We start from the raw sequence: 12,885 nt of genomic DNA on the forward strand, positions 1-12,885 counted from the left end.
AGATGATTCAGCTATTATTTTAAATTAAAGTACAATCAAATCACTTTTCTTCTATAATTATGCACTATATTGAATTGAGCAAATATGAAGGACTTCACTGTTCTGGAAAGAAGAAGATCCTTTCATCATAAATTGCCCAAACTGAGTTGATGATTGTTATGGCTATGTGAATCCTTTAGAACAGAGATCCCCAACCTTTTGGGCACCAGGGACCAGTTTCTCTGCAGACCAGAGAATGCATGGTTTTGTGTGCTGCCTGCATCCCACAGATGGGGCTTTGCTTGTTTGCGCGGTCCAGTTGCTGGCATGCTGCAGCCCGGTACCATTGCCAGTATCAGGGTTGGGGACCCATCAAAATAAATGGTATAGGATATCAAACTCCAATGTTGAACACATTGGACCTTGAGTATAGAGCTTCCTTCAAATAAAATAAAGTATTCTGAATTTTGTTTTCATACTATGACAATCAGCATATTGATTAATTCATGCATATAGTCATATTCCTCTACCCTCAATTTTTAGCAAATGGGAATTAGACATACACTGTCCGCTTTTATCCAGGTCTCTGTCCAATGCCTTCTTTTCAACTTTTTGTGGTGGAACTGTATTCTATATAAACTTTAAAAAGTAGCTTTCACTTCTATCCTATTAGAGCTAAAAAAGCAGAACAGATAGTTGTGGAATTCCCAAATTGTATTTCATTATTATTAGTTGTAATAGAGTTTGCTTGGTAAGAATAGTTCATTTATATTGAATTAGAATAATTATTTGCCCAGTATTTTGGAAAATATAACCATTCAACTTTTTTCAGATTCTGTGGTTTTATAATTAGTTATTAATTGTTATTATTTATATTTAATCTCACATAGGAAGACTTTTCAGATCTGGACAAGGAATTTCCAATTGAATCTGCTTATGTCCATATTAAAGAGTTACCAGAGGAAGAAAAACAAGAAAAAGTGTTCCTCCTGAATGAAAATGGAGAACATATATATCCTATTCACCTAGTAGAAAACCAATCACCAGGCCCTCAAATTGATAGCCTTGCTTTGCCTCTTGATGAGGAGAACCAAAATTTTCATGCAACAAGTGCTGAACCTAATGACAGCCAAGCTGATCATATGGACTCTTCTACAAAAGAACCTCAAAGGCCGAGGTCATTGCCAGTAAGAAGGGTTCAGATCAGCCCTCCTGCTAATCTTGCCAACAATGTAAACCAATCTGAGGTTAATCAACTGAATTTGCCTGCTTCAGTAAAGAGTGATGACCTCCTATCAACTGTTCTTACTTACCATAAAGATTCTGTTGAATCAGCTGATTCTGATGAATTTGACATTCAGAAATCAGCCAGTGAAATAAAAGAATCACCTGAGAGTAAGATTTGCTCCTTGCCTTGGACTTCCCATTCATCTAAAAAGGTATCAGAACATCAGACAAATGAACCTGACTATGTAATTCCAACCTCTATAGGACAAGAGGTCACACAGAAGTACGTATTACAGATGCTGAATCAGGAAATAATATCTAAGCTTGCAGAGAATGATGACCCTGAGGAACAATCATCTAACTTAAAGGAATTCCCATCTACTAATCAGGAAATTGATTGGCATGACTTTAAAGATAATTCAGAAGCAACTTGTACACCTGGATATGAACCAATCAGTAATACTTCCAAAAGCCTTAATATTGCTAATGAAGAATCAGCGATGACACCAAATCCTTCTAAAGTCTCCATAATTCCTCATGACCTTTTCTATTATCCACATTATGATGTCTCCATATCAGCACTGCTGGATGCCTTCGCTACTACCACTTCTGATACAGACCTTTCCCTTTTAGAAAACAGCAAAATCTGCTCAGACATTCTAGTCGATTGTTTGGCTGAAAATGAGCCCCTTAGTCCAAGCATTGAAGGAGATATTCCCAAACAAGATCTACCAAGCAATATGAAGGATGTACCCAAAAAAAGGGACAACAAAAGCCCAAGAAAACAGAAAAAAGATTCTCAGAGTCATACCAAGTTTTCCTTTAGCAAGGGTGCTGTGGTGGGGAAAAACACACTGCCCCAAAAGAGCAACAATATGGCTATCACTGAAAACAATTCTGCACACCCAGATGTTCCTGTGGTAAAGTTTGATTTTGCCATTACTTGCTTGGTTCAGTGAAATAGTTCTTATTTTAACTTTCACTATATGCTGTACACCAGGATTTAGGAGAGCTGTACAGTATTATTGGAAGGAGGGATGCCCTTTAATACATGCTATTTTTAAATAAATGAATGAATGAATGAATGAATGCATGCATGCAGTATATGAGTACTTGGCATCTCTGTAGCCAAAGTTAGTTACAGCCAAATATATTCATTGTGATTCTCACATGTAACTATCTATTGCTTGCTCTCATTGCATTTTGCATGAAATGCATGATATAAAATTAGAGAATAAAAAAGGTTTCATTGAAATGTTCTAATCTGAAACAAGCTATTTCAAATCTGGTCCTAATCTATCTGAAACATTCAGCTAAACCAACTTGGTATCCAAACAATCCATATCTGAATTCTCTTTTGTGATGATTTTCTGCTTTGAGGTGGGCTTTGATCATTATGAAATAGTGTCCATACAAGTTTTCCGACTCATTAATCCTCCTTTCATGATTAAATAGGGACTTTGATAGTTCCTCTGTGGAAAAGTGCATAAACTATTGTAGATGAAAATTTAGAACTTGTGGAATGGTCTGAATTGTTCTTTGAGGATGCTGTAGGTGTATAACATCAAAACTAGGTACAGTAAATGTTCTTATGGGCATTTGATTTCTATAGAAAAAAATGAAGGTTGTTGGGGAACAGACTTGTGATCCTATCTCTAGCAGTGCACAGCTATTCCCACCGCACAGCAGAAGAAATTTAACAGCCCCAAACTGATACGTAATTTGAACATTATAATGTGAATTACCGAGCTGTCATTAATTTGGGTAATAGTTTGTGCAAACTTAATTTCTATGGATAAAAATATTCAAATTCTCACAATCAGTATCTTTACAAAATAGATTCTGTTATGTAAGCATTTTAATATATTAAGTCCCAAGGTTCTGAGATCTAAGGAAGTCTTTGTATATGGAGGTCTGTGTATGTAGGCTTTCCCATCTGAGAAATCTATAGTAAGTGACATAATTGTAGGAGCAGGGCTTCCAAGAGGCACTTTGACACAGGAACCAATGCTCACCTCTGTGGGCAAGTGAAACACAAAGGAGACAATCGTTTTTGAGTGTATATTGCATATTGTCCTCTATACCTGGAAAGGGAAGTTTCTAGTGTCAGTGTGTGTTGGCTACTGTTGGTCAGACTGGAATCTTTGTGAGTGGTGTAGTGATTTCACATGGTAAAAGCTAGGTTTCTCCATCTCATTCTCTTCAGAGGGAGTTGAACTATTACTGCATTTTCTTCAGCCAACATGGGCATCAAAGCATAATGTAGCTTTAACAGAATAATAGAACAACAGAGTTGGAAGGAACATTAGAGATCTTCTAGTCCAACCTCCTGCTTAGGCAGGAAGCCCTATGTCATTTCAGACAAATGAAATCTTTTCTTAAAAACCTCCAGTGTTGAGGAGGTACATCAGTCTGGGCTCACTGCCTTGGGCTTGGTTTATCATTCTGATATAAGCTGAGTTTGGGGCACTAATCCCTAGCCACTAAGTGGAGCCCTGGTTGGTTTTCTGGAAAGAGAGCTAAAAATAAGTGCACTTCCAAAGGCTGTTCTTCACAATACATCCCAGATTTGTCGGATACTTGAACAAATTTGTCATCTACACATGGTTAAACACAATTGTTACCAATGATGACTTTATTAGTGATTATTCTATAAATTTTTTGCTGCACAACTGAAAAAATGACATAGTATAGGAGGAAATTTGTTTGTTTTTTCTTGCTGTTTAAGTTAGCCATCATCTGGAAATGGCAATTTATGCAACTTTTTAGGAAACACCATCCAAAATGGGAAATCCAGCTAAGAACAAATAGCAAACTCTATTCCCCTTTTTACAGCTTGTAGTTTAGATATAGATAAAATCAAATTTATGTTTTGGGCATTATTAATGTGACAATGTGTATTTCTACTTGAATACCTACCAAAATTGTCAACTAAAAACATTTTTTATCTGGCAAGCTTTTGAGTTTCCAATTGTATACGATAGTTGCACTCAGTTCTCAGTTTGCTAGTGTCATTTGTATTTTAGTATATATTTTTAAAATGTACTATTTGTTAGTATGATGCTGTACATTGTTGGTAGCTGATTTGGGCAGCACTCCTCTGCAAAGAAATATAACATGATTGAGAAAAATATATGCAGTTGCTAAGAATTGACACTAACTTGATGACAAATAATTAAATTGTGCAAGTAAGAAAACAACTCTCTAATGAATAAACAATTACATGTAATTTAATATTAAAGAAGATCCTGGTGGAAGAGTATAATTCTTAATTTTTCAATCTGAAAATTTTACACTCTTTTTATAGATTATGGAAAACCAATCTGATACCACAGCTGAAGAAAGAAAACTGCCAGAAGAAAGAAGTAAAAAGAAAGAAAAAAGGAAGAATAAGGCGATCTTCCAAGGAGAAAATCCCCAGACCTCAAAACCTGGCTTTACCCGGTTAATAGATAAGCTGGAAGAAGAATCCATAGACCATCCAGCTCTGTCAAGGTGCTTTGTGGTCCCACCTACAGAACTTGTCTTGCTACTTTCCTTGCCCAGTTTCTAGATAAAGCACAGTTATAACCTACATCGCACATTTTACTGGTCTTCTTGGCTACAATCCTAAAAGCTATAGCATGGGAAATGAGTAGAAAAGAGGAAACATTTATACATGCAGATGGATTTTGGAAGGACATGATTTGGCCAACATTTAAGCATATCAAGGGTGATACCATTGAGTGGATGGCTTTCCAGGAAAATTAATTTAATAATAATAATAATAATAATAATAATAATAATAATAATAATAATAATAATAATAATAATAATAATATAAACTATAACTTTCATTAAAATTGAAAACTGAATTTGATATTGTAGTTTTAAACTTTTGTTTAATTATTGCATAATAAAGCAAAGAGAACCAGTTTGGTATAGTGGTTAAAGTATCGGCTGGAAACCCAGGGACTGTTAAGTTCTATTTCTGCCTTAAGCAAAAAGCCAGTTGGGTGACTTTAGGCTAGCCAGTTTATCTCAGCCCTAGAAAGGAGGCAATGGCAAATCACTTCTGAAAAAGCCAAAAAAACCTGCAGGACTATCCAAGCAGTCTCTGAGAATCAGACACAATTTAACAGAAGAAAAAAAGAAAGAAAGCAGAATACTTTTTCTCCATCAACATCTGAGTATTACTTTCTCTTCCTCTTTTCACTATACCTTGGGAAGATACTTTTTTTGACCGTCCATTGCATCTGTTTTTCACTGAATCATTTAGTTGTGCTTTTGTTGTTATTGTAGTACTTAATATTTTTAATTGCTTATGTTTTATGGCAGCTGGTCACCTAGAAGAATAGGTAGGTCACTTTCATTTAAAAATGGATTCATTCATCCATAGAATCAGCTCTACTCAAAACAATGCCTGCTGGATGTATTTTCACTGCTGCTTCATTATAGCTGCCTGGGATTGTTCTCTAACTAGAGAAGATCAATAATGCAACATATGCAGCAGACCAGGAATCCCTTGTAATCTGCTAAGTTAAATGCAGGATTTTGTTATGAGAACTACTCATTTATCAGGGTTTTCTCCAAGTTCTGTTGGAATACCATCCATGACCAAGAGGCAGAGCAGGCTAGATCTTTAAATGAATTCGTCTCAGTTTACAGTTTGGGAAATCAATTTCAATAGCCTTTAGAGATACATCTTTTTTTTTTAATGCTGTGAAGATGAGCTGAGGAAATAAAACAGGAAGAAGGAAGCTGCTTCCTTCCCAAGCCACTTGGTGAACTCATATGTGTTTTGATACTGTTCTCCTTAGCCCATCATTCAGTACACTGAATTAAACTGGCTAAATTTAATATTCTGCCTAATCCCTTATCATGGATTAACCCTTCTTCCAATTGCATTCTCACTCAGCAGTGTCCGTGGCTTTCAGTAGTTCATCTTCTCTATTTCCTATTTTGTTGTGCAAATCAATGGGGTTATTTAAACATACCTCAGGTGACGGCTTTCCTTATGAATACGTTTCTGCTTAAGAACTACTTATGCTACCATGTTCAGATAAATAGCAGAATACAGTGGAAAGTATCTACTGCACTTTTGATGCATATGCAAATTTGGGAGTTGGCTTACTTTCTTGCCAAGAGCAGTAAGAATGTTCCAGAACATGCTTTATTCAGGTAAACTGAAAGTATTAATAAATTGTAGCTAAATGCAAATGTTGCAGTGGAAATGTTGAAGTGTGACAACATGGATTGCCCCTGACATACATTTATCTGGATAATTTCAGGATCTGAATAGCTGAAATGTGAGAAATGTGCTGGAGATATTTTTCTTGTAGACCAGCTTTCTCCAGCATGCCTTCTAGATGAGTTAGATTATAACTCACTCACCAATGTTTTGGTCATTTTATTTTATCTGAATGGGGATAAAATTAATTAAATTTATATGCCACCCATATAAATTGTCAAGTGACAATACCATACAAGCAAAACATTAAAAAACATTAAAATATTAAACATTAAAATTGACAATGGAAGTCTTATTTTTATTACTAAATCTTTTCAGGCTTGGGAAGGCTGAAACAATATTGGGGTGTTTTTTCAAATCACGGTTGACTTATATGTGGATTCAATTATGCATTTCAGGATCAGCCACAGTGATCCCAATATTGTCTACCAAATAAATACTACTGATTCAACGATTAAGGTAAGCAAGTGAACTTTTACTTCTGTAACTAGCCTGTAGTACTCCTAATATTTATCTAAATGAAATTGAAATAGCATAGTTTTAAATACCTCCACTGGAGCAATCAGTCCTGTCTGTTAACATCCTCCAAACTGATTTGAAATCCCTGGCTTATTCCAACCACACAATTAGATAATGTGAATATTATCTGTATTTAATTAATCAAATCTCATGTTTAGCATTCATATTGTCCAAATATCATTTTAAATGAGGCTATTGTATCCTGTAGCTATGGTATACTTTTCAATAAGATATCCTTCAAAGAGTTGAACTACAATTTCCATCATATCTACTCACAATATCAACAGCCTGTGATCTAAAGATAAACGGGAGTTTCCATTCAACAAATCTGAAGCACAGTATGTTCAGAAAAACCAATTCAATAGATATCAAGAAAAATTAAAACATTTCCAACACTATTGATATATAAATTTCACTGTTATAAAAAAACTTTTGTACGGGGAGTGCTTGTTTAGCAACTGCCTTGTTTAATGACCTACAGCAGTGATGAAAAAAGTAACGCTGTGACCAAATCTCACATTTACAATATTTGCAGGTAAGATGAAGCAAGATTATAAGCACAGTTGTGGTTTCAGTTAGTGGTCATTTCACTTAACAATCAAGTTGCCAAATCCCAATTGGGATTACTAAACAAAGGCTACCTGTATTAAGAGTTGATTTCCAAGACAGTTGGCTTCTTAAGGCCCAGTCTGAAGTGGTATAAACAGACTGATATTAAAGTTATAAATGTACTTGTATTAGCAAATACCCATGCCATTCTCAGATTCATCTAGAAAGGATAAATGATATAATTTGATGCACAAAAAAAGTTTAGTTGCTATTATCACCTATTTTAAAGTTTAGCCTATATAGTTATAATATGGCTACATTTCTGGATTATATATTTTTAGGAAAATGGCAGGCCTGGTGTACAAAAGAGCACAACCAAAAGTGAATATGAAAGTCCTGTTATCAGGTAGGCATATTCTTTCATTTTTGTACATTGAGCCTTCAGATAAGAACAAAGATAACATTTGATTGCCTGAAAAGTACCTTTAATCATATTGGTGTTCCTCTCTAAGATAAACCTCCTTACCAAAATTATAATTGTAGGTAGTCCTTGACTTATGACTGTTCACTTAACAATGGTTAAACGGATGATGGCCTAGGAAAAAGTGACTTATGATGTGTTCTGAAAGTTTTGACCACACAATTTCACACCACCCCATAGTCATGGGGTCACAATTTGGGCATTTGGCAACTGACTTGCATATACAACAGTTGCAACAACTTGGAGCACATGATCACAATTTGCAATCTTTCCAGCTGGTTTCTAACAAGCAGTCAACAGGGGAAGCTATATTTGCTTAACAACCACATGATTCATTTAACAACCATGTGATTCGCTTAACTATTGTGATTCACTTGAAGCCTGAGATAAAAATGATCATAAAATCGGATCTGGTCATGTGATGGCTTACTTAATAACCACATCACATAGCAGCCAAAATTCCAGTTCCAATTATGGCCATTAGTCAAAGACTGCCTGTATGGTATATCATATAAAATATAATAAAACTGGGTACAGCAATCATAACATTGAAAACATATCCTTGTTTTTTGTTAAATATGAGCTTACCCATAGAAAAACATAATAATAAAGCTGAAAGTCAGATTTGAAGGATGAGGTGAGGTGAGCCTGATGGATGGCAGGACCAGATTTTTAACACTTTATAAGGTATGTCAGCTGGGCTGAAATCAGATTCGCATTGTGAATGAAGAATCTACTGCAATGTTGGTTAAATCACTAATCTTTCCCATTTTGGCACACTGAGAAACTTAGTACGGAGGGAAATACAGTTAAATGATGCAGCAAAATGTAACCTTGTGATTATTTTTGTTTTTCCTGGTTTGTTACTGCTGGCTCAGAGTAGGCTCAGCAGGACTTTCGATTTTTCCACTCTATTGGCAGTTGGTTTTAAAAATGTGTGGCAGCATCTTTTCCCAGACTTGGCACCCCCAAATGTACGGACTTCAGCTTCCTGAATTTACAAAACAGCCATGCTGACAGCAGAATTCCTGGAGCTGAAAGTACATTTCTGAAGGGCATCCAAGATTGTAAGGATGTTCTCTGTTTCTGCACGTGTTCAAAAATTATGCTTAACTGTAGTTTCTGGAATAAACTATAACTCCTAAGTTTTTTTAAAAAATAATCTAGCTATGTTTGCCTCCATAATCTGAACATTGGGTATAGATTTTAAAATATAAAAGTAATTGTGTCAAAGTGATATTTACTATTTCAGACATAATGCAGTTACAGTCTCTAAGGAGTCATTATCTACAGCTGTTTATGAAGCCTGCAGCCCCTCTCTGGTTATTCAGTGATGTGTAGAATACTCATCATTGATGAAGAGAGGATTTCTTCAGATCCCTTACAAGCTATAGCAATATTTACCATTTTCCCTCTCCCTCTGTCGTTTCTGTAAGTTTCAGTCTAAACTCATCCGAGTGAAAGGGTGGTTTGTGGTCTTTCTTTCCTTTCCTCTTTCGCCTGTCCCCTCATCAGCCTGTTCATTAACGCCATACTCTATCCAGAAAGCACAACTGTATTAGTCCACACTGAAGATGTCTATTACAGAGCATCCTCAAAGGTCTTGTTTTAACAATTTAAAGTGCAACAGAACAGAGGGTGCATAGGTAAAGAGAGGATGAAATAGGGTGTAGAAATAAGTGGTTGCCTTGGATTTTATATAATTATTCTTGCCTTAACTATTTTATAGTGTATTTGCACACAGTACTACAGTGGTTCTCAGCCTGTGATCCCTGGATCCCTGGGGCCCCCTGTAACGTCATCACAGGGGGGCCATGGAGGCTTGAAGAAATGTTATGATTTAAATCTTGAATTAATTTTTGGGGATCCATGGCCATGGTCTGTGGCCACAAAAGGTATTTAAAAGGGGTCCGTGGTGAAGAAAAGGTTGGGAACCACTGTAATATTACAAAAGCAAATAAAATGGCGTACAGGAATAAATTAAATTGGACCACCAGAATTAACAAATCAAAAAACCAAATTTGGAGTACAAAGTTCTTTGATTAGAATTTAATGGATAATAGTTGAAGTGCCTGGCAGATTCTTGGCTGCAAAGATGGGGATTCAAAGGCCTTATCTTTAATAGTCATCCTTCTAGTGTCTGTTAGACAAGGCCATTTGGAAAAGGGCCATCACTGATCATGTAGCTCATGGGCATTTGTAATTTAACTTTCTCTACTCTTTCCAGGAGGAGAAAAGACCTTGAAGAGGAAAACATTCTCGAGAGGGAACTGTTATGTAGGAGCTCTTCACAGACAGACCAGCCTGAGCTGTTTTACTTCATTATTTTCCTCTGGGCAGTAGTTTATTGCTTACTACTCCTTCCACAGCTTGTCAGCAGCCCACTTTGATCTCTGTGAATGCATCAGAGTAATAAAAGATAGCCGCTTGAGGTTTATGTTTAGGTGCCCATAATCCTTTCTTCAGGATGTAGTAATGCCTGCCAAAATAAACAGGTCAGGATTAGGAAGGAAGAGATTAAAGCCTATTCGGGCTGGTTTTGTTCCTGTAAAGACCAACCAGAAGCCCATTAACAAAATAATAAGGCAAAAGCATCTCCTTCCTCATAATATCTTAGCAATGGATACTCACATGCATATTCCCTGTGATAATTGGTAGCCATTTTGATTAGTAGTTACTGGTAACTTTACTCCTTGTGAATTCATCTAATCCTATTTTAAAACTGTCCAAGTTGAGGCATTACTACATACTGTGGCAGCAAATTTTATAGACCTCTTGAAGGAAATATTTTTGTTTATTCTGTCCTGATCATCTATCATTCAACAGCATTGAAAACCAGAGTTTTAGTATGAGAGAAAAGATATTCTGTCTGCTTTTTCATGTTGCATAACTTTAACATTGACATCTCCTTCCTCATCTTTTTCTAATTCAATAAGCTCAGATCTTGTAATCTTTTCTTATTGGGCTCAGAGCTGGTTCCATGGGTATTCTTATTTTACTGTTGCATTATAAGACTTTTCTGTACATAATATATATTTGTAAAGAGAGATCTACACAGAGTGAAGACATTTGGTTAATGAATTCAGGATTTTTGTACATTTATGCCTTGCTTTATAGGATGCAAAATAAAATGAACAATCTTGTAGGGAAATCTGTACTGAGAGTGTTTTGATTTTCAACACTTGTTCCTTTATTTCTAGCTTATTTGCACAGCCTTGAAATCTGATACATACAGATAGAACCAGTGTAGGATAGTGCCTGAGATAATGGACTAGGATTGGAGGGACCCAGATTTTAATCCTCCCTCAAGCACAGAAATAACTGGGTAACTTTTATCCAGTCATTCTCTCTCAGTCCTAGATTGAGAACTTGAAAAACAATTACCTACCAAAGCACAGTGGACAAATGTGATAGATTATACTCCATAACCTTCAGTTCCAAGGCCTTGGGCTAATATTCATACACACATACCCAAGCATTTTGAATTGGCTCCAAAATTTGTTTAAAAATGATATATTGTTTAGGATTAGCCTATCTGTATATTTATATATTAATATATATATATTTATTCAATGAAGTTGGGGATACACAAATTCCAACAATTTTAGATATTAGAATAAAACTTTTAATTGCTCTTGAGTATTTCACTAATATTGGAGCAAAGGAACTTGCTGATGGTTGTTGACATAACAATCTTCTAATCTTGAGACTACATCCAATAAGAACAATGTCATTTACCAGCTCCTTTATTTGGCAGAATATGGATGGGGATGCCAGCATACTTGTTGCCACTTCAAGGAGGCGATAGCACTTTCCCTCAGCCAGTCTGTGACTCTCATATTAGAAAAAGTTGGGAAGCAGTTGTGCTATTTTTAAAATAATTTATACATTACCATTGCTGAAGCTGGCTGGGGAATTTTGAAAGTTGAAGTCCACATATTAAAGTTGCCAAGATTGAAAAACACTGGACTGGATGCTGGATTATAGATTGTTTATCATATATGCCACTTAGACTTATTATATAAGTTACATTACATTACACAAGTGTGTTTCCTGCAGTGTAATTTGAGAAACCACTGAAAATCACATTTATATAATAGAAAAAAAATGTGTGGACAGAGTTCACTTAGTATAACTTTTATATCCTGTCAGTATTCTTGATGCTGGTGCTTGCATGAAAGAAAATAAAGGTAAGCTTAATTCAGGAAACAACATAGAGGTAATCCTTGTTTACTGACCACTTTGTTGTGATTCAGGGTAAGCCTGTGGGTTCGGCAGTTGGGTCGGACGATTCAGAGGAGGAGGAGGGGGGTGTTGGAGAGGTTGCTGAGGGTGTTGGAGAGCTTGCTGATGAGAGCCCTCAGCCAGGCCCCTCCCACCTGGTTATGATGCAGACCCAGCTGTGTGAGCCTGACAGCGTGGATGAAGATGACCCACAGCTGGCCCTGTTCAAGGACGCCCGATGCAGGAGGCAGTCAATCAGGAGTAAACAGAGGAAGGCAATGGGGCACCTCGGAAGGAGGCAGAGAGAAGCCACGCCCTGAACTGTTTAAAAGGGGAATGCGTGGGAGGGCTGGTTTGCTGAAGGCAACCGTTTGAATAGCTCCTGTTTCATGGTTCGTGTTTGCTCTCTTTACTCTGTTTTATGTTAATAAATTTGGCAGGCTTAGGTCCAGCCTCTTGCCTTCTTGTAAAAGGGGTTGTCCCTGCCTTTTCTGCAGGGCCGGTAGCAGGCTGGTACAGAACACACTTGTTCACTGACCATTTGAAATTACAACAGTGCTGAAAAAGACGACTTATGAATGGTCCTCAAAGTTGCTGTCTTGCAGCATCCCTGCAATAATGGGATCACAATTCAGGCACTTGGCAAATGGCGCAGTTCAAAGTCAGAAGAGAAAAA

General features: G+C 36.5%; 1 protein-coding gene and 1 long non-coding RNA gene across 6 annotated transcripts in view; one reads left to right on the forward strand and one right to left on the reverse strand.

Moving 5' to 3' along the window:
* CLMN (calmin) overlaps window positions 1-11,262 on the forward strand; it is a 101,157-nt gene extending 89,895 nt beyond the window's left edge. For 4 of the 5 annotated variants that reach the window (XM_083379461.1, XM_083379459.1, XM_083379460.1 and 1 more), the window contains 5 exons: window positions 870-2,126; window positions 4,514-4,701; window positions 6,835-6,895; window positions 7,846-7,910; window positions 10,213-11,261. In XM_083379461.1, the coding sequence (XP_083235587.1) occupies window positions 870-2,126; window positions 4,514-4,701; window positions 6,835-6,895; window positions 7,846-7,910; window positions 10,213-10,375 (1,734 nt within the window). In that variant the 3' untranslated portion in view covers window positions 10,376-11,261. Of the gene's footprint in view, window positions 1-869; window positions 2,127-4,513; window positions 4,702-6,834; window positions 6,896-7,845; window positions 7,911-10,212 lie in introns of all 5 variants that reach the window. The other variant, XM_083379462.1, reaches the window with a different exon arrangement.
* The window catches only part of LOC310650755, an 852,012-nt gene that overhangs the window by 44,598 nt on the left and 794,529 nt on the right, over window positions 1-12,885 (reverse strand). The window lies entirely within an intron of this gene.

This window comes from Vipera ursinii, assembly GCF_947247035.1.
Source record: "Vipera ursinii genome assembly, chromosome: 1".
Lineage (NCBI taxonomy): Eukaryota > Metazoa > Chordata > Lepidosauria > Squamata > Viperidae > Vipera > Vipera ursinii.